Here is a 22,858-nt window from a genome sequence, read left to right on the forward strand (position 1 = left end):
TCCAACGGTCCTTGGAGGAAGCAAACTATCTTGACCCCTTCCAGTCAGGCTTCAGACCCGGTTACAGCACTGAAACCGCTTTGGTCGCATTGACTGATGATCTCTGGAGAGCCAGAGATGGAGGACATTCCTCCATCCTGGTCCTCCTAGACCTCTCAGCGGCTTTCGATACCATCGACCATGGTATCCTTCTGCGACGACTGCGGGAGGTGGGAGTGGGAGGCACCGTGTTGCGGTGGTTCTCTTCCTACCTCTCGGACAGGTCGCAGTCGGTGTTAGTGGGGGGGCAGAGATCGTCCCCTAGGCCCCTAACATATGGGGTGCCTCAGGGCTCGGTCTTATCCCCCCTACTATTCAACATCTACATGAAACCGCTGGGAGAGATCATCCGCAGGCACGGGATCAGATACCATCAATATGCGGACGATACTCAACTGTATCTGTCCGCCCCGTGCCAACTCAATGAAGCGGCTGACGTGATGAACCGAGGCCTCGAAGCCGTTATGGACTGGATGAGGGTTAACAAGCTTGTACTCAACCCAGAAAAGACCGAGTGGCTGTTGTGCTTCCCTCCCAAAGATTCGATCAATATTCCATCAATCAGGCTGGGGGGTCAAACTCTATACCCCTCAGAGAGGGTTCGCAACTTGGGAGTCCTCCTGGACCCACAGCTGTCGTTTGACCACCACTTGACGGCTGTGACCAGGGGGGCATTCGCCCAGGTTCGCCTGGTGCGCCAGTTGCGGCCCTACCTGAATCGGGAGGCTCTCACAACAGTCACCCGGGCCCTTGTGACCTCTAGGCTGGAATACTGCAATGTGCTCTACATGGGGCTGCCCTTGAAGAGCATCCGGCGACTTCAGCTAGTACAGAACGCGGCCGCGCGAGTGATTGTGGGTGCACCTCGGTTCACCCACATAACACCTATCCTCCGCGAGCTGCGCTGGCTACCTGTCGATCTCCGGATGCGCTTCAAGGTGCTATTAGTCACCCATAAAGCCCTTCATGGCAGTGGATCTGGATACTTGAGAGACCGCCTTCTGCCAATTACCTCCCTGCGACCAATAAGATCCCATAGATTAGGCCTCCTCCGTATTCCATCGGCCAGCCAGTGTCGGCTGGCAACTACAAGGAGGAGGGCCTTCTCAGTAGTAGCCCCGACCCTTTGGAACGAACTCCCCGTGGAGATTCGTACCCTCTCCACCGTCCAGGCCTTCCGCATAGCCCTTAAGAACTGGCTAGCCCGTCAGGCCTGGGGACAAGGTTAGCCGCCCCTCCCGAATGAAGAATGTATGTTGTTGAATATTTTATTATATGTTTCTCTGTTAATGTTTGTCTTCCCCCTCCCTTGATTTTATGTGAGCCGCCCTGAGTCCCCTCAGGGAAAAGGGCGGCCTACAAATATTAATAAAATCAAAAATCAAATCAAACCTCATTGACTTATGGTGGCAGTTGTGGCAGTCCCAGTTGCTGTTCTTAGGTGACTCTGCCTTGTGATGGGCAAAAAATAGACATCACTAGATGTCTACTTCATGACAGCCAGATTCTCAAGATTCTAAATACAGGTAGTCCTCAACTTACAAGGGTTCATTTAGTGACTGTTCAAAGTTACACCAGCAACATATGACCATTTTTCACAATTTCAACCTTTGTAGTATCCCCATGATTATGTGATCAAAATTCAGATGCTTGGCAACTGGTTCATACTTATGACTGTTGCTGTGTCCCAGGGTCATTTCATCACCTTTTGCAAACTTTTGACAAGCAAAGTCAATGGGGAAGCCAGATTCACTGAACAACTCGGTTATTAACTGATCAATTTAAGAACTGTGGCAAGAAAGTTCGTAAAATGGGGTAAAATTCACTTAACAAATGTCTCATTTAACCACATAAATTTTGGGCTTAACTGTGGTCAAGGACTATTTGTAATCCACACACCCATCATATAACACAGACACCATCTTCTCCAAAATGTAGTCATTAGGGCTGTGCAGTATTTTGTATCTCAAGACAAAAAGATATTTAAGTCTATGAAAAGTATCTCATACGGCTCCATCTATAATGTGATAAAATAAGTCATTCAAATGGCATCACATAACTGTCCACTACAGCTGGCAAGCAACTCTAAAAAAATAAATATTTCTTTAAGAATTGCAGGCAGATATTATGTGTCCCATACATTTCAAAGCAGATTTGTTTTTATCTATATAGGTAGTCCTCGGTTTACAACAACAATGCAGCCTAAGGAAGACTGAAATTTAAAAATCTATTTTTTTTCTTATTTTAAGGATTTCCTTTCCTAACTAAACCAGAAAACAAAAGACAAAAATCTGGTTGTTACATCACATAAGAAAGTTTTGCATGAATGAGCTGGAACTCGCTTTGCCTGTAAAACTAATTGTATTCTTTTATCTCTGAATGCAACATTGCTTGGGGTCCCAAAGGTTCTTTTTCAAGAGGCAACTGGACTTCGTTTTTCTTTGAACACGTTTCGCTTCTCCTCCAAGAAGCTTCTTCAGTTTTGAAGAAGCTTCTTGGATGAGAAGCAAAACATCTTCAAATAAAAACCAGAGCTGAAGAAACTTCTTATATATGAGAAGAAAACATCTTCAAATAAAAACCAGAGCTGAAGAAACTTCTTGGATATGAAGTGAAACATCTTCAAAGAAAAACAAGAAAGTCCAGTTGCCTCTTGCAAAAGTACCTTTGGGACAACTATGATCTGGATGACTGAGAATCTCCACAGACTGCTTGGTGTTATTTCTATTTTTATAAAGTCAACTTCTGTCAGTTTCCAGTGAAATGACAACCATTTTTCATGTCAAAACATTTACTTATCTGCAGCCCACATTTATTATTTTTACAAATAATTCAAGGCGGCAACATATCTAAAAAGCCTTCCTCCTATTTTCCCCACAACAACAACCACCCTGTGAAATGGGTTGGACTGAAAGAGTATGTCTGGCCTAGCTGGCTTTCATGGCTAAGGTGGGTCTTGAACTCAGAGCCTCTTGCTTTCTATCTTGTTGCCTTAACCATTAGACCAAGATGGCTCCCAAACATTTATTCTCCCATTTCAATTCAATTATCTATAAAACTTTCGTAAAAGTTCTAGCTTTCCAGCTTGTGAAAAAATCTTTTCACTTTATGATCTTAGATAATGACACTGCTGTTTCAGATTAAACCAACTGTGTATTTTAATTTTTAATGCTTTTAATGTTTGTACTATTGTTAACTGCTCTCATTTTTCTAAATTTTGTTCATTGCCCAGAGTTATTTGGTGAGATGGATTGGCCATATAAAACAAATAAATACATAAATAAATACAGTTGATGTTATTTACTAAACTAATTGCCTGAAATTCTTCCAAAAAATCCACCGATAAAAATCGAAATGACATTTAAAATAAAAGGACAAAGCATATACTGTAGAAATTATGATGTCTTCCCAATTACAATAAATACTTTTTTATTAAAAATTAAAGTTTATTTCTTTCTATAATAAGAGTTTTCAGCTTAATCTCTGTTCAAACATGGTACCATTTAGTGATATCAGCCCCAACAAGCAACTCCAAGGTATATTTGGAAAGCCCTGGATTAATGATGAAACCTCTTCTTGCATATCTGCATGTGTGCCACTCAACATGTGCTACTCAACATTCAAAATCTAGAAGATGAAAGGTAGTCCTTAACGTATAATTTTAATTGAGCCCAGAATTATGCTAAATCATGCAGGTCATTAAGCAGGTCATCATGTGACTGTAGCCTATTTTTTTTCCCACCCAAAACTCATTGTTTGCCGTGTCTGGTCCCGCCCCCTCCCCCCCGAAAATACAAGTACATGCCGGTTTCCAGCAAAAAAAAACCCATCATAAATCATGGTCATGTAAATGCATGGATTGTGCAAACAGCTGTAAAAGACATTTGGTTGCTGGGTGCCCAAAATGCAGTCATGTGACTTCGGGGGTGGAATTAACCATCAGAACTTTAATCCATATTGCAAATACTTTGGGAGGGATCTTGTTCTAAGTCGGTAATAAGTCAACAACTTATTACTATATATGCACACAGACAGAAGGCACGGCAACAATAAACAGCATGAATTGCCTAATAGTTTTATCCAGTGTTTCTCAACCTCAACAACATTAAGATATCTGGACTTCAAATTTCAGAATTCCCCAGGCAACATGTGTACTGTACAAACTCTGAGAAACACTGAATTTGAAATCTTAAGGAAATAGCTGAATGGTGGTCAAAATGGATTTGTAACTCTCAATCATATGAAGAAATTATTTCAGAAATGTATAATGTTTATTTAGCATTGGAAAGTTCAATAGCTACAAAGGAACACACTGTATTAGTTCATACTTTATGCAAATGGGGGGGTGGGGACTTTCGCTAAAATCAAAATAAAATAAAGCATATGCTGTTATTCCCGTAGATGCCAAAATGACAAACGAGACCTTGAATCTATGGTAATTATTGGACCTTACTGTTGTTGTCTTTCTTCCATGACTTCTTCTCCCTTTCTCCCACAGCAACATATCTGTATTTGCTCATCCTTTTCTTTTTCCTTTTCTTCCTTCAGTTGCAGCAGATCTGCCATGATTATACACGCCTTTTTCATGGCAGCTGATCTGAGCTAGTGATGGACCCTACTTATGACAGATGGCTCATGTCAGTTTCTGTGCAAGTCTTTCACAATCAATGGCCTCCTGGTCACACTGTCGAGTACTCATGCTGCTCACAGGTCACTTACAATGACTGCATCGTGTTTGTGTAGAAGTTTTTTCTTCAATGATTTAAAAAAAAAGAGCACTACCAATCACTATATTGCCGCAAACATTGAAGGTTATGTGGGCTTTGCGTTTTGTAGGCACCTTTAGCGGTGCCGCAGACTGCTAAGACTTCAATCTGCTGTGAGTGATTAAAAAGAAACACTAACATGCAGTGATACAACTGAGAGGCTCTTCAATTGAGATTAGGAAAGAACTGTGCCTAATGGAGGAAACAGCATGAGTCACATCATGCAAATGGAATAACTCTCTGCTTCTTCCAGCTCAGCAAGCAGCTCTGAAGACCAGCTGCTATGAGGAAGTCTCACAGAGCTTCCCAAATGAATGGAACCAATGAGATCCAGTACAAGCATGCAAGGAGAAGGTGGAGGCAGTATGAATACATTGCAGGTGCTTAACTTTTACAAAGCCCACCCCCACAAAACCCCTCTATCATTTTTCTGACCGCAAAGAAAAAAGAAAGTAAGGAAAAACCACAGATGGAAGACAATGCATATATTTAGAAATGATTCTCAAAAGCTTCCTGTATTACACAATCTAGTCATTAAGTTTGAATCCCAAAGGCAGATGTAATTTTGCAAAACCATTCACTCTGGAATACCAATGGATTTGTGTTAGTTTTTCACAATCAACATTTAATACTGCAGCCTTCTTTAAAGAAAGATTTTTTTTAAAAAAAAAACTGCATTCATTGTATTTTGGGGCTCTCAGATCACCCGCCTACACATAATAAAAAGAAAAAAAAACATTCCTTTTAGAAATAATTCCTATTTTCCTGCTGCTCAAAGCTGCAGCTATCAACACAACGGATGAGCCCTAGAGATACTTTGACAGATGGATATAGAACAGCAGGTGTACTTTTGCCTTGTCAGTCCATTTAACATGGACACAATGTCAGCTTGGCAATGTAACAAGTATCTTTACATATTCTGAAAAGAAGAAGAAAAATGTTAATGAAACACTTACGATCAAGCCCGTTGACATATCTCATTGTAATTTCACAGTGCCCCCATACCGCACTGACTGTAGGATACAGTTTTTTCCCTTTTAAGCCCCTGAAGGCCACTCCAAGATACTGTCCATCCACGATGAAGCTAAGGGTTCCTTCATCCATATCCAAAACTACTAATAAGGAATCTGGAAGTACAAAAGACTCATCTGGTTCCAAAAACACAGGATAGGTCACTCCAGGCTGGTTTTTGCAGTTGTGATAAAGTTTGTTCCGTCCAAGGTCCCAGCCCCATGATTCATTATTGCTACCAACCAATGATGTATATCCTACAGAGTGCAAAGGGGCTTCTGCTGTTGAGACCCCAACTACTGCATGTGTTCCTCGTTGCCTAGTGGGCCAGTGAATCTGCCAGACATGGAGTCCCCTTGTGTAGCCAACTTTTCCCCTGATGCAATCTGTGCTTTGAGCAACCGGGTGTCTATGAAAGGTTAGTCTGTCATCTTCCTTCACAAATATATTTAAGGATCGATCTTCGTTGTTCCAAGCATGTTTGTATTGGATCTCCAAGTGGGCCGGGGGCATATCCAGCAACATATCCAATCGTGCAGGCTTGCAGAAATCTGGTCCCCTCAGTTCTCGTTTAACTGGTCTATATGGGGGATCCCGAACATCCACAGACTTTATGCTCCCTGAGATTTTTTGGCCCATCGCTCAGCTGCAGATTGCCTGGTTGCAGGGAGTGAAGGGTAAATGTGGGCCCAGTGTCAAGTCATGAAAGCACTTTCAAGCTGAGCCAATGACTCACTATGCAGCAACTTGATTTACTTCTTTCTGGACTCTTTCAGAGCCAATGTTTTCTGAAAACACACTTCTGAAATAAAGCAGAAAGTCACCGGTTAAAAAGTAGCCAAATTATAAACCACATAATTATTCTTTCAAAAGAAAAACAGAGAGGAAAAAAGGAGAAGGGGGATTTGTGCCAAGTTGCTTTAAAATTAAGACCTAACTATTCTCAGCTTCGTGGCCTTTGTATTTCAGTCCTCCTTAACCAGACTGTCAGCTGGATATATTGAGTCTACAGTTTAAGAGCACAGACAGTCATTTCCTTTTTTCCACAACAGACAGAGACATTCCACACCTTTTGCCCTTCCACCCAAAGTCTAGTCAAGAGGGATGTGACACTATACAAACAGCTTGCCCATATTATTAGGTATGTACGAGACTGTGTCCATTTTCACTTCTAATTCTTTATTTTACCTTAAAGACATTCTTTATGCAAACTCTTGCTTTTACCTCTTTCTCTTATTAAATCTACCTTTTGTACCAAGGAGATGCAGACATACAATAGCAAAAAAATAAATAAGATGAAACCACCGTGCCTCCTATAAAAACATGTACGGCTTAACATCTTAACAATTAATATAGCTTTTGAAAGAGAGGTGGAGGGGGGGGCAGAATTTGATGTAGATGTTTTTTTGATTAGCAAGTCCTATGAATTCTTTGGTTTTAAAATTAGAAGCAAAGCTACTAAAAAGAAAAGGGAGGGAGGGAGGGAGGGAGGGAGGGAGGGAGGGAGAAAGGAAGGAAGGAAGGAAGGAAGGAAGGAAGGAAGGAAGGAAGGAAGGAAGGAAGGAAGGCAGCATAGATGAGTACAGTTGAAAACCATTTCCATATAGTTGCCAAGAAAACATGCAGTGATCAGTAGCTGAAATCAGCTCAAGGGAGTCTTTATCTTTCTATAAGACTGGAAGCTTACAAAATGGAATAAATTTTTTATTCCATAAAAGAAGATGGATTTTATTCCATAGAAGATTGTACAGTACACTGTAGCAAATACCATCTGGCTAGGAACCTCTGAACAATATTATGGAGCCCATATGTTTAAAGTTGTCATAGTGTATTAGACTAATCTCAAATGAAGCATGGTTTAATCTTACAATCAATATCTTAAGATAATTTGCCTTGCTAAAGAAAGTTAGCAAATGAAAAGAGATAATTGTTAATGATCCTGTCTTTAGTCACCACTGATGATTCAAATTGTATGTCTTAAATAGGCTATTTTTAAAATGGATTCCAAAAACTAACTGCCATAGCATTTGTAGCTAATTTTGTTTTATTAAATTGGAGTCCAAATCTTTATATTCTTAGCCAACTTATTTGGTTGTTATGGTCAAGGATTATAGTAATTGGGATTCAAGATAGCTAGATGACAGTGTGAGGTAATTTAGGATTATTTTCTGAAACCTGAGAAAATGTGATCAGTGATTGTGAGGTGAGCACCATCCTCTGTATTCCCCCGCCCCCCTTCTACTCAATTCTCAGAGATTGCCTGGACAAGTTCCTGCAGTTTTCTTGGCAAGTTTTTTCAAAAGTGATTTGCCATTGCCTCCTTCCTAGACCTGTCTGTAGCTGAGATTATGAAGAGTTGCCCTATATTACATGACAAACTGCTATTTTAAGATTTCACATCTGTCCTGTGGAAAAGCTCACTTGTAATTAAGTCATGCCACATCTGGAGGCCTATATCTTTGCTAAAATGTTCTCTTAATATTTTTTGCTTAGCTCTTAATGACTTGCTGTAAGAAAAAATAGTTGTTCTTTAAAATACTATAGGGGCAAAAATATTTTTGTGGTTTCACATGTACATAATGGGAAAAAATGCTCAGGATAACAGCTCTGTTTGCACATAGCAGAGAGTAATCCAAATTGAAGCAGGAAAAAGAGTTTCATTTCCCAGTGTTTTTTTAATGGAACTGCCAAGATATTATATAGAGCATTATCAGTACCAATAATGAAAGTGGAGCTTTGCAAAAATTAAGTTGGGCAGACAGTATTCCACTGTTGAAAATTCATGCTATATCACAAAACAAGTGAGATTATCATTTTTGATTGTGAAGAAAGATCTAACTATGAAACTGGTGACAAAAGTAAAGAGTATCATGATGAATCCATATGAAATAAGTAAAAAATATAGTTATGCCATCATTTGCATAGTTGGCAATTTCTGAGAACTGGACACAAATAAGTGAAAGAAAAAATAAATTAAAAATCAGTCATGTGATCACATTTTGGGCACTTGACAACCTGTGCACATTTACAAGAGGTTGCAGTGTCCCGTGGTGATATGTTGGCAATTTGCAATTTTTTTTGCCATGTCTCAGATTTGCACTAGCACACAAACTCATTGTTTCAGGCTCACAAGCCTCTAAAACAGGGCTGTCAAACTGGAAAAACGTTGTGATACATCACGTGATGGCAACTTGAGCTGCGAGTTTGACACCTATGGTCTAAAATAATTGATTTCAGAATATATTAATAATACATGGATTATACAGTCAGTTATGGCATGATGTCATATCAAAGAGAAAAGAAAAGAAATAAGTGTAGACAGTCAGGATTGACTTAACTATAATGTATAGGCTTATTTTATTTTATCATACTTATATTGAAAATAAACATACTTTCATTCAGCGGAACATCTATGGTCAAGGTAAAAAAGGTAAAATAACTGTTTTTACCAGCTCATTTTTTAAAAATATGGAAAAGCTAGATTAATCCATATAGGAGAAGAACAAAAGCATACACCAAAAGATGAGTAGAAAACAATGTTGATATAGAAAGATTAAACGAATAAGCAAAGACAAAACCTTTAGGATTTTAAATATTCTGAGTATCAGTTTTCCTTGAAGAAACTGGCATACACATATAAGCAAGACACAAAATGATTAGTCGTTCTACAATTCTATTCTGAAACCAGTCATGTATAAGTCATTGAGAAGCACTTGTGGGAGCCTAGACAGACATTCGTAGCACACCAATGAAATACATTATTAAAATATTTTAGGAGCTGACATTAGGAATGAAGGCATCTGGAATTGTAGATGCAAATTGTGAGGTAGGCAAAAATAATCTTCCTTCTTCAAGGAAGTAAACCCTTTACCTAAGATTTATCAGCATATTTTCAAAATAATCCAGTTAATTAACTGCAAGAATAGAAAATGCTGGACGGTATATATAATAATTTTAATTAGGCTAGGACAATACACCTTAGTTAAGAATGCTCTTGACATAGCTATTGTTCTTGGCTGATAAAACATTAGCAGGTCACTCTGCTTCAACTACATATGATTAAGATGGAAAGGTTATTAGGTCAGAGATACAAAGAGTATAGGATATTTTCTACTCCCATCAACTTTTCATCTTCTTTTATTACTGGTCAATCAAGAGACTGTTCTCAGTGTTCCAATTTATTAGCACAAGCCAAGTAAAATCAACATAAAAATAAAACATAAAAATCTTTACATTTACACTTTCACTGTCTAATCCTTTACACCACTGTACAATAGTTTCTACATATCATGAGAAAGTTGAACCCAATACTAAATGTGTGAATGTACATATACTCACAATGTTCACAGATATCTGTAAAAAGAAGACAAATATCAACATTATGGACATTTTTAGCTGCATATGTCTACATTGTTATCTTTGTCTTGCTTAATTGATCAGCTAATTTGAAAATATAATTTCATTGTTTAGAATAATATTGTTGCATGATCTTTCAGAAATGTATAACTTAATGTTATAGATGTTACTTAAAGCAATGTAGAGCACTAGTACTTGATTCATGAAGTAACAGAAAACGTAAAAGAAAACTCTGAGAATACTGTGTAGTACTTCATTCTAGCTGAAAATCTCATCTATTTAAATACTTTCAATTCAAATTTCAAATATCAGATGGGCAAATATAATTTACTCAAGATCTTACCTTTAGGAACAATAACAAGAAAAAAGCATATAAAAAAGAATGACCAATATATTTGCATTACAGAGATATAAGGTAGAATTATCAATTGTATAAGAAAAGATTGCAGGATTACTTACTACTGAAAGACTTGCTGGCTAAATTTTGAGGAAGTATTCAGTACTCACAATGAGGTTTGATTGGTTTGCCAATGACAAAAGGCAAACACCCCACTGAGAACAAGCATTCTTTACTTTCAAACTTCTACTATTATCTTTGATTATGCAACAATGCTTTCAATAAAGCAATGGCTAAGACTTTGGTGGTAAAGGAAACTGGCAGAGTGAGTATCTCTTTATGCTATGTAGTGACACTGTTGGTGAATTTCAATTATAGGAACATGAATAGAACCTGACTGAATTCTATATATCAGCAGTTGTTTGGGGATTTGCAGCTTAGTATAATCTTTCTTAGAAGTTTCAAACCCTTGAATACTTTCCTAAAGCATTACTGTTTCGAAGAAAACTCTTAACAAACACAACATTTAAAATTATAATTACAGATAATAGTATCTCTAATTCCATTCTGATTGTTCTATAGAAAAGAACAAACTAATTTATAATCAAGCCAGTTTAAAACTCTAAATGCTATAAAACAGTTATGATATATATTTACCCAAACTAATGTTGCCACTATGTGATACAATATAGAACAGAAAAGCGAAAACTCTAATAACTACAACTTACATTTCCCCAGGCATAAAAGGGCATAGTATGAATTATAATTCAGCAACATATTACCCATCCCTGACTTACAGAATGATAAAATAATCCAAAGACACAATAATCTTATGCATATTTACTCTTACAGAATTTATTGTTTCACAATTCCAAATTTCAACAAGTAATTCATTGAGACTGGAATGTCTAACTTTTGAGGCCAAACTAGAAAAGGGATAGAATACATCTTCAATTGGTTTGTGCAATTAAATTGACTATACAAAAACTCTTAAAAGTCAAAAACAATATTTTGTTTTGCAAAATAGTATCCTTTTCTGACAATAGCTTTCCAATTACTTGTTACACATAGACCATAAAATTCTGAATCTTTTCACTTTAACTGGAAAGAAGTACTTATAAAAACAACTGGTACGAAACTTAATGTCATATTCTGCATAACCATCCTTTTAATGAAGCAGAAATAAAAGAGTACCAAAAGTGCTGGTGAATAGGAAACTGGGGGATTCTGGTTCAGCTAATTTTGGATGTGGTTGCAAGCGTCTAAATGTGTATGCTCTGAGGGGTCAAAAGACAAAACAAGCAAGATGGTAAAACATAGCAACATGATGGGAGCTGTGACTTGTTTATGTGTTCCAAAGAAGTGGAGTTTCCACTGCCTGCAGGGGAGAAATAAAGCAGGATGAGCCATTGCTCACTGTTGCAAACTTGGATTACTTTATAGCCTGTCATGGTGTTGCACATACATAAAAGACAATGCTTGTATTGCAAGAGTCATTCTGACAAAACTACTTGTTTTTTTTAATGCTTCTATTTATTTATTTATTTTTATTCATCTTATTTCTAATAGTACCCATTTCCCCTAAGTGACTCTATTAACACGTCTGGACAGTTTAAGTGGATTTTCAGTTGGCACAGTTAGGAATGCACTTTAAAAAGTGCCCGGTTACTACACAATGTAAAATTATAGGGACTTATGAATCCAGTACCAAACGATCTGCACAGCTTGCTGGATGCACTCATATTTACTTTTAAAGCATTATATAGTTTAAGATCTGGCTATTTAGAAGGCTACTGCCTCTCCCATAATATTGTTTAATGGGAGCCAAATCTAAATGAGAGAATAGAATCACCAAATGAAACCGCTGAATGGGCTATCTAGGCCACTAAACCCAATCTGTGCAGGAATATAAAGATACTTGAAATAGCTGTCTTGCTTTTATTTTAACATATTACCTAGCGTGCAGAGAATGGGCTTCTCTTGTATTGCTCCCACACTATGGAATGCACATTTTCTGGAACTGTTTTTGTCTATCACCAGCTTGGTGTTTAGAAAATGCACAAAGATACCTTGTTCTGCTTTAGTTAATTTTAGTATCCAATTTAATGTATGTTTTATTGTCAAATACTTGCTTGAGTAAAAAAGCAACAGTATAAGCTGAATAAGGAAAACTAAATAAGCGAAGAAACTATAATTTGCAATAAAGCAACAAATCACACACAGTTTTTAGCGCAGGGAAATGAAACTTCAGATAAAACATGCTGGATGAAAACTAAATTTACAGTTTGACAGGCAAAGATCTTTCTTTCATCATCTTTAGGAGCAGGAAGCAAATTTAGAGGGGGTTTTTGTGAGGGGTATGTGTGAAATTTATTTATATTCTCCCCTTTCTCCAAGAAGTACTGAATGGTATACTAAGCTCTAATTCTTGTAAACATTATTCTCAGAAATGTTTGCCAGAAGATAACTGGTTCAAAAGCAATTCAGTCAGGCTGATTGAGACAGTGTCTGTAATAGCATAAAGAGCATTCAAACTAGAAAAAAAATATGTTTTCATATTTAAGTTCCTGTTCGAATTTAAGTTCCTGTAAAGGTATCAAATTTGAAGTAAAAACAATCAATGGTGCAATGACATCACACTTAAACATTAAGGCTATGCAAACTTCAAAAATGATTTGGAATTTTAGAATACATTTTAGAATACCTGCATTGTTTAGGCTGTGTTTTTTCTTCTTCTCGCCCTACGTTATTCTTATGGACCATTATAAAGGTAGGCAAATATAGATGGATATAGGAATCTTTTCTAATAATATGGCCAAAAAATGAAATGTAAACTAACAAGTTAGAACATATCCCGATAAGAGGGACTAGTGAACTGAGCTGAAAAAGGAGAGATGTTTTGAGAGATTGGGTATGCTTAACCTGGATAAAACTATTAGAAGGGAAGATAGTTGTCTTCAAGTATCTAAAAGGCTATCATGGAAAAGATAAGGCAAAAGTGATCCAGAAAATAGAGGACAAAAAGTAAAGAGTTTAAAAGACATTTAGACATTGGGGAAATATGTTTCCATTAAACTGTTCAATAATAGAACTAATTGCCTTGAGACATGGTCAGCTATGTTTCAACAGAAACCATATAGCCTTCTGCGGGGAGGTGTAATACTTGATTCCTAGGTTGGGCAGAGGTTGTGTCTAGATCAGGATAACCAACCACCAGGCCGCGACCCAATACCGGGCCACAGTCCATTTGGAATCAGGCTACAGAAGCGGTAAGGTGAGCGCGCACACAACTCCACTTGCATGAGCAGTGGACAAGAATGCATGCAATTCCATTTGAGTGAGCGGCAGGAGCATGTATCCACTGCTTGCACAAATGGAGCTGCACATGTGTGTACATGTGTGCCCACCACTCGCACTGAACCATTCCCTCCCCCTGCCAGTCCGCAAAGTCAGAAAGGTAGTGGAACTGTCGCCTAGATGACAGTCAACATCCATTCTAACTTTTTCATTCTATGAACATTTTAAAAAAATGAACACTTTAAAACAGATTCCAGGGGAAACAAAATCTGTATCTACTGTATCTGGGCTTCAAAAGTCTGTATGATCACTAGATAACAGCAAAAAGTGATATATTTCTGCATCTTTTTGTTGTCATCATCTCATACCAAGATTTTTTGCAGCCCTCAGATGTAGCCCTACAACTTTTTTGATAGCTATGTGAAATGCTTCTATAATTTAAGAACAAAATGTGCGGGAAATGACATCCATCAAACTTTCAATTTCATACATAATGGTTTTATTTCATCATGAAAGGGATCGAGATAGATATCACTTGATGATCTGGAACATTTAAATACCTGACCATGCTACAGATTTCTATTATAAGTTATAACCTCTTAGCCAAATACTGTAAGAAAAGACTTGAGAAAGTAAAAACAAATTACAATGAGATGAACTTCAGCCTGTGTATTAACAATCAAATCTTACCAGCATTTATGAACTCTACAGATATTTAGTATTTGCCCCAAAGTGAGACAATTCTCTGCTTTCAGTTAAAATTGTACAAGAAACACAATCTATCAAAACCTGAAACCTTACATACCTGATAGTAAACCCCTAAATTTAACATGTCCTAATTCAGAAGAGGAAAGTACAAGATTTAGCTGCCAGAGTTTAACACAATGAAGAGTTTCCTACTGCACAAAGTTTTGCAAAAGATGGATATGTTGCTTAGTGCAATTTCCAAAAGATATGGAACTGTCCCCATGAAATAGGTGCTTTGTTTTACTTTGTGAGAAAGGAGGGCAAGAAGGCATTCCAAGCTTCTGAATAAATATTAAGTTGCAATCTTCTCTCTGACAGACTAGTCCAAAAAAACATTAGTACCAAACTAGATTGATTCAAGCTTTTTAAGTTAGAAAGGGCTTTCCATTTTGGTTGCTAGTTCAGCCTGTGATAAAGGTAGAAATAATGTAGAAATAAGCAGTGATTAGATTAACTAAAATAATAGATTAAATTAAATTAATTAGATTAATTAATGATTAACTCCAATTATTGAATCTAAGGTTTCTATTTGGTTTGGTATAAAAGGAAGATGTACTTCAAGTGCAGTGTCATTTCTTGATTTTCTTCCAGGCAATGTTCTAGAATTCATTGAGCTGGCAACCTTTCCCCATCACAGAATGTCAGTTCTTTTACAGCACTGAGGTCTCTGGGCTTCATAGTGCTCTCAGTTCTTAATTATTCAGATGCCTGAATAGATTTCTCAAAATAGACATTATATTCTGTATTAAATTTCATCTGGCTTAGGGAAGTAAAAAATCACTATCTAGCCGGTAACTACTGCATTCATAGAAACAAAAAGTCTATTATCACAGAAAAAAAGGAATAGAATTAACACATTAGAAGAACAAGGATATAAGGTTCAACCTAGATAGAGGAGGACTTTCTGACATTAAGAGCTATTTGGCCATGGACCATGGAACAGACCACCACATGACTTGATGCATTCTACTTCACTGAAAGTCTTCAGAGAGGGGTTAAGTAGGCATCTATTGTAGATATACTAGTGGATCCTGAAAGGAGTAGAAAGATGGATTAGATGATGTTGAAGATCTCTTCAAACTCTATAATTCTGTTATTACTTATTAACAACATATCACTCCAAGCCAGTTGGCAATGCAAATGAGATCATTAGCACTAAACCATGATTACCTGAATAAGCCATTATTGGCTTGATCCATAGACCACACAAAGTCATCAACTGTCTATAAACTACAAAGGCTGAATTCACACCCCACACCATGCCAAGATCTCATGTTTTGGTGTGTGTGTGTTTAATTTAATAAATTTGGTTACCACCCATCTTTCTGCAAGGCGAGTACTCTTGGATAAACACACACACACACACACACACACGTACTATAACATCTTTAATATAATAAGCTCAGTCTATTATTATGGGGGTGTTGTTATTGTTTTATTTAAAATAAATATATTTTTTCAGAAAAGTTAATACCAAAAATTGGACAGAGAATGACTAATGCTTAATTTAACCGAATTATAAATTTTGTAGTAAGAATTGTAAGAATTGATCATGCCTCCATGTGGGATACATCGTTTTTTTCTATCTGCAACTGGAATATTACTCTACATATGGAACCCACTAACAAAGGCCTGCACTGATAAAGATAATGGCCAACTGTAATTGTAATAGTCACTTCATTTCATAATTACAAAGCACAGTCTAGTTGAAACCATGATGGCATCATTGTGCACTTGCACATCATACATAGAAACTCTTACATAATTAATGTTTTATTTATGTATTCTCTTTTATGCTAGAATTTCTATCTTATGAACACACATTATTTTTCCCTAATAAAGATTAGAATAAGAATGGAAAATTATTGTACCTTTTCACTGCTATCCTTTGGTTTGTATCTATTTTCTCCCTAGGACAGAGATAAATATTTTCCCATACCAAGTAGACAAATAAATACCACACTACAATCTAAAAGACAGTTTTGATTCTACAGATGAGAATGACTTTAAATGTGCACAAAAATAAAAACAGGGAAGTGCTGGCCACATATTCTGGGAACAGACTGTTTACCTTGGAATAATCTTAGTAAACCAACACCCCAAAAAGCAGCAGATGTACATGATTCAGCTAGAGGACAAGAAGCAGTGTAAGATGGAACACTCATTAGAATAGGGATATCTATTAGACAGACACAGAAATAATATTCAGATGTATTGCAAAGACCATATTGATGAATGAAGCTGGTCATCCTACATGAACCAAAGGTGATGAATATGTATATATGTAATATAATAAATATGCTTTTAAAAATGTCAATGAACCAAGCCATCTTCAACCTTGCATTGATAGTTACCGGATTAATTAATTATGCACTATGAGGTCAGAATGACTGTTAATAACTCACAAAGTGGGCTTTTTCCAAATTTATCTGAACCCAGGCTGACTTTTCAGAACTACAAACTGCTGTTTGGTTTAGGTTTGGTTTATTGGATTTATATGCCGCCTTTCTCCCAAGGACTCAAGGCGGCGTACAACATTAAAAAAACACATATTACAAAAGTTAAAAAAAATTAAATAGAATATCCAAAAAAACTCAATTAAGATTAACAATAACATTTTTTAAAAACAAATTTGATTAAAATTAACAATAATCAATAATTTATTTTGTTTTGTTCAAGCCAAGCTGGCACGTCGGAAGGACTGGAGGTCGGGGATTATACGAAGCTCCGGGGGCAGCTCATTCCAGAGGGAAGGCGCTCCCACAGAGAAGGTTCATTAGCCGACACTGTCTGGCCGACGGCACCCTGAGGAGGCCAACTCTGTGGATCGCACTGGACGGTGGGAGGCTATCAGTGGCAGTAGGTGGTCTCACAGGTATCCTGGGCCTAAGCCAAGGAGAGCTTTAAAGGTCATAATTAGTACCTTGAATCTCACCCGGAAGAACAACCAGCAACCAGTGCAGGCCGCCTAAAAGGGGTGTAACATGGAAGCACCTAGGTGCCCCCCATGAGAATCCACGCAGCCGCATTCTGAACCAGTTGAAGCCTCCGGGTGCTCTTCGAGGGCAGCCCCATGTAGAGAGCATTACAGTAGTCCAGGCGAGAAAGGACGAGGGCATGAGTGACTATGCACAGAGCATCCCGATCCAGAAAGGGGCGCAACTATATTATATTGGCCTAAGGCTTGGGATTTACATATTCCAATAGCATTTGAAAATTGATGGAACTCTCGCAATTATTCAATTTCCATCAAGTATGTTACCTTAGAAGGTAAGAACTGAATCTTGAAGATCTTATAGTTTCAAAGCATTTTTATTATAGTAATATTGATGTCTTGGAAGAATCCTGTTAATAAAGGATGTATGAAAAACGGCAGAACTAGCTAGAATTAGCACTTTCAAAGAAAGAAGAAAAGGAAAGCTTTAAAAATATAAATTCCATTTATGCACTAGATCCATGATGGTGTACCTAGGTTCTCCACAGGCATGTGAGTCGTCATCCCAGCTCAGCTCCACCACGCATGCGCATGCCCATGCACCTCCCTCCGGCCAGTTGATTTTCAGGCCTCTGCCATGCATGTGTGGGGAGCAGGGCAGATGCGGGAGATGTGCACACATACATGGGGGGGGGGTTACACGTGCATTTGTGGGTGCGGGCGGGCACATGCTTCCCCCGTACCCCATTTTTTGCCTCAAGAGGCTTCTGGGATGTCTTCTAGGCCCAAAACAGTGTCCGGGGAACACATTCACATGCGCAGGGGGGAAAGTAGAACGTGGGGGCATGCACGCATGCACAGGAGGGCGGGGCACATAGGGCGGTTGTCACGTGTGCATTGCATTATGGGTATGGACACACATGTGCACGCTTTCAGCAAGTGACAACAAAAAGGTTAGCCATCAATGCATAGATCCTGACCTCATTAAAAAGTGTTCAAAAAGCCCTGTTAAAAAGATCTCAGAGAGAAAATGCAAACCTACAATAAAGTTATATTTCCAAAAGAAATATGAGAAAAACTAACCTTTTAATTTCAGGGCTTACTACTAGATTCAACCTTGCTGTGTTCTGTATGCTGTTCCAACAAAAAAATTCTAAAAGGGAGGGGGGAAATGCCCAGGAATCACAAAGACAATTCTCAAGTTTTGGACTGTGACAACCCTATTTTTCCTGCGAACTGTAACCAGTCAGTTAGGTATGTAATGTAAATGGAGTAAATATGCAATAAATTATTTGCGAGAACTGAATATGGGAACAGAATTGCTGAATGAATATAAAAATAATTTCCTGTTCCTCAAGACATCAACATCCAGCAGATGTAACACTAGTAAACAGGAGACGAAAGACTGAGTGCGACAAACATTTCACTTGAAAGAGTTAGACAGTGACCTAAACACAGAACTGGGACAAGCAGCATCTAGGGAGGAAGGGAGACAGGAATAGTTGTCTGCTCTTGGTACACGGAAAATCCATTATGCTACGCTTACCCTACCACAAGAAGTCTGGAGACTTAATGAGTGTTGCCACAAAGCAGCAGGAGATAGTTTTCACTCAGCAGGCATCATCGTGCGACACGAGGCTATTTATTTTGGAAGCTAACAAGGATCTGCAACAAAAAGTTTTCCTTGGAAGTCTAAAATATCCCCCCCCCCAATCTAATCAATAACCATGATCAGTGGACCAGCATACAGGATCTAATCTATGTCAGTTTCTTTGAAAGTACTGTGGCTAAAAACTAATAACCAACTTCCATTGGTTTTACTGGAACTGAAATGGCTAACACAGTTTGACTGCACTGCAGTTACTTCAAGCCTCTGTCTTTACTGGTTGAGTTATATACCTATGTGATATAGGTAAGGACACTCTTTTCAAGGCTGCTAGTTATTTACAAACTAGGCATGTACCAAATATATAAAAGATATACTTTCATGATAATCTTTACCGTTCTATACAAATAGTTCCTGGTAGGGTCATTGCTTGTTAAAAATGACAAAATAATGAGATTCAATAGGACCTTAAACGTGGACTCTCAGTCTAATCTATTGTTTCCCACAAAGAGTTACTATAAAAATGTGGTGTTTCATTTCACAGCTTCCAATGTATACTCTGTTCATTCTTCCTTAGCAGTGTCTTGAGAAAGTCAGAGTGTCTCAGATGCATTAATAAATTAAGCTTCGGTGCCCTTGCCAGAAAGGAAAGTATTACTTTTCTCCTAAGTGCAAGTGATGAAACTGAGCAGAGGGGTTGTGCTGGGTCAAATAACAAGACACAAATAGAAGAATGGCTTCCATTCTTGAATTTGAGATCTTGGGAAGCTCTCTTCATCCACGCTATCTCTACAGTTATTGATGCTGGCACCTATATATACTTCCCTCCCCCCTAATATATAATTCCATTCCTCGATTTGTAAAATTAAATAAAAATCTCAATAGAGACAGGACCTTTCAGCATCCAAAATGCAACACGATATATTGACCAAACAAAAGGTTCAGCCGCCAGAAGCTGAAAGATATTGGCTGAGTCCTGCCTCTTCCCAACTCTACAAACACATTCCTTGAATGAATTATTTCACAATGGAATAGTTTCTACCACCCAGAACAGGACAAGGAGTACTGTTGAAAGGACTGGGAAGGGAAGGGACAAAGTTAATTAGTCTAATCACTTCAAGCGAAGCTATGATTAAAGCAATAGTTGAAAACCTTTGGACACAAAACTTCTGGTCCATATAAAATTCATACCCCCCCCTTTTTTTAGAACGAGTTATTTGTACTTAAAAATCCAGTAACTTTGCAGGAGTATTGAGAAATCAGCTGTTCTGGGAAGCATGACTAGCACGAAAATGTGATGCTCATTGTAGAATTTACATTACTTTTTACAAGGCTCAGTACATGCAGAGACTAGGGTCACAGTGCTTCATCAAGGAAGCTTTGATCACAGGAAATTATTCTTGCATCTCTTAGAACAAGTGAGCCTGGTAAATTAAACCTTGTCTCAGCTCCGTTTATAACATCCTGGCAAAATATAATGGTTTCAGACAGCGCATGTAACCTACCGCATGCTCATTTGTTCTCCGATAATCAGCCACTTATTCCTCATACAAACAAGCCAAGCTTAGCCAGACTTTAAATCTGCATCTACAAAGGGCCGCTGAAGTTCTACCCCCCCGTTTCATTTTTAGCAACAGCTGTTTAATCACCAAGCCAAGCATTGTTTTCCTTCAACGTTATATTTTTTGAGACACAATTAAATGTTGACGTCCAATCGCCAGCTGAGTAAACCATTCCCGATTAGCCGTCACTTTTTCCAGACACTTACCATAAAAACAATGAAGCATCTCGCCGTCAATCCCGCGTGTCTTGGATTTATAGCATCTACAGTGCCTCGTTCTTTTTTTTTTTTAACGTATACATAAAAATCCAGAGAGAAAAGACAAGCCGCTTGGAAGCAGAATCAACAACAGAGAATCTTGGGACGTTTGCAAGATTATTTCCCTTCAACAGTGGGGACAAAACACGTCCACACCCCGTTATTGCTTACCCCAATTGCTGGTTTTGTGATATGCTATTCCCGCTCCGGAGGCAACAACTCAGAAAAGTTGGAGCTCAACGCCGGGGAGGAACCACGCCACGGTAGGGTGATGGGAAGTGGGGGTGATGGCACCAGAACTCGGCAGAAATAGCCCGTCCGCTTCCCTCCACTCCCGGCCCGGCGCCGGTTTCTGGACTTCACGTGCTCCACGCGTTTGCAGCAGACAATCGAGGCGAGCCGCACCGACAGGAAACTCCCCGCTGTAAACTCTCGGCTGAAGGAAAAGTGGCCTCTGGGCAGCCTGCCCTTTGCCGCCCCGGCTGCCTCGCCGTTGTTTCTTCAAAGATTCCTCCAGCTTTTATGCCTCGGCTTTCTTCTTTCTCTCTGCCCAGCCTCTCCCCCGCCCCTTTCTTAGCTCTCCCCTTTTATGACACAGACAGCCCAGATGGGAAGAGCCTGCAGCTAAAGCCAGTACAGCACCCCATCCTGAAAGCTGATCTTGCTGATCTCATCACCGAGGGCTACTAATCCAATGACCGGAGAATTAACAACAGATGGTGACGCCCCTTCTCTTCCCTCCCCCCCCCGCCTCTTCGCATCGCCACTTAGCCTACATGCTAAGGGAAAGAGGGGGAGGTGGGGATGGGGGAGAGAAAGCCCGCCCGCGAGCGAACGAGAGGGCGTGCGTGAACGCCCACCCAAACACGAAGCGCGAGTCCACCGGCAGACTGCAGAAGGGCAGCAGAACTGGTCTCACGGTGGCCCAGATTGCATTTCCTGTCTGTGTACACACTTCTCTGCCAGAGTTTACACAGGCGGGAGCTGCATTATTTAACCCCTTGTGAATAAATGGTGTCTCGCAATCAAAAGAAAGAAGTTCCTTCGTGTCTCTGATTTTGAGACTTTCTCGAATTTGGGAGGGGGAAAAAATGTGCCCTGTTTTGGCTTCCATACGACGCTGCCTCTTTTTCGGAATTGTCCTACTCAAGCATCCTGGTTTTTTGCTTTGAATCAATTGTTATGTGGATAGCTTTGTTCCATCAAATGCTACCCACCTTTAAAAAAAAAACAACTCTAAATCTCTTGCAGAAAATGAGATTTCAGCCAATAAATATACTTTCTTTTGAAGCCTATTTGTGTTTTGGTTCTTGGCAGTTTAAAAGTCTTCCAGTGAAATAATAGTTCTCATGTAAAGTTTCCACATTTTATCAGTGTACGCACCATTCTAATTAAAATACTTTTTTTTAACCCAACAAACACCTTCCTTGTTAGGGAGATGGCTAGAACAATGTAAATGGCCATAACAAGGACTTAAGAACACTTAAGAACTAAACCACCATCAGCCTAGGATTCATGCCTTCCAGCAACTAGTTTGAAGATGCCTACACCTTGCTATAATGCAATCATGATTTAAACCACTGATAAATCTTACTTTCTTGATCTTTTAAAAAAGTGGTGGTACCAAAGTTGCTGCTACTGTAACTTTTCCAAATAATTGGGTTGTTCCAGTCTTTTGATTTATTGTAATTAATCAACTGATTATCTTGAAATGATTTTAAATATTAGTACCTATCCTTCCATCCTTCTATCAAACCGAAAATATTCTGAAAACTGAAAGTCTTTTATTTTATTTAAATGTTTTTGCATGGTTCATGAATTGACAGTTCTATTTTGGTATTGAGAAGCTGTGGGTCTGAAATAGTCAATAGTAGAGTTCTAAAAGGTCTTTCATCCATTTTGAATTAAATCTTCCAACCCTCTCACTTCCATTACTTCTGAAGAT

The 22,858-nt window shown here is 38.6% G+C and overlaps 1 protein-coding gene across 1 annotated transcript in view; it reads right to left on the minus strand.

The window, feature by feature from the left end:
- SPSB4 (splA/ryanodine receptor domain and SOCS box containing 4) overlaps nucleotides 1–21,475 on the minus strand; it is a 57,892-nt gene extending 36,417 nt beyond the window's left edge. Inside the window, exons 1-2 of the mRNA XM_032224892.1 lie at nucleotides 21,085–21,475; nucleotides 5,762–6,618 (exon numbers count right to left, since the gene is read on the minus strand). Of these exons, the coding sequence (XP_032080783.1) occupies nucleotides 5,762–6,455 (694 nt within the window). The 5' untranslated portion in view covers nucleotides 6,456–6,618; nucleotides 21,085–21,475. The remainder of the gene's footprint in view (nucleotides 1–5,761; nucleotides 6,619–21,084) is intronic.
- Nucleotides 21,476–22,858: the final 1,383 nt, after the last annotated feature.

This window comes from Thamnophis elegans, chromosome 10 (genome assembly GCF_009769535.1).
Source record: "Thamnophis elegans isolate rThaEle1 chromosome 10, rThaEle1.pri, whole genome shotgun sequence".
Lineage (NCBI taxonomy): Eukaryota > Metazoa > Chordata > Lepidosauria > Squamata > Colubridae > Thamnophis > Thamnophis elegans.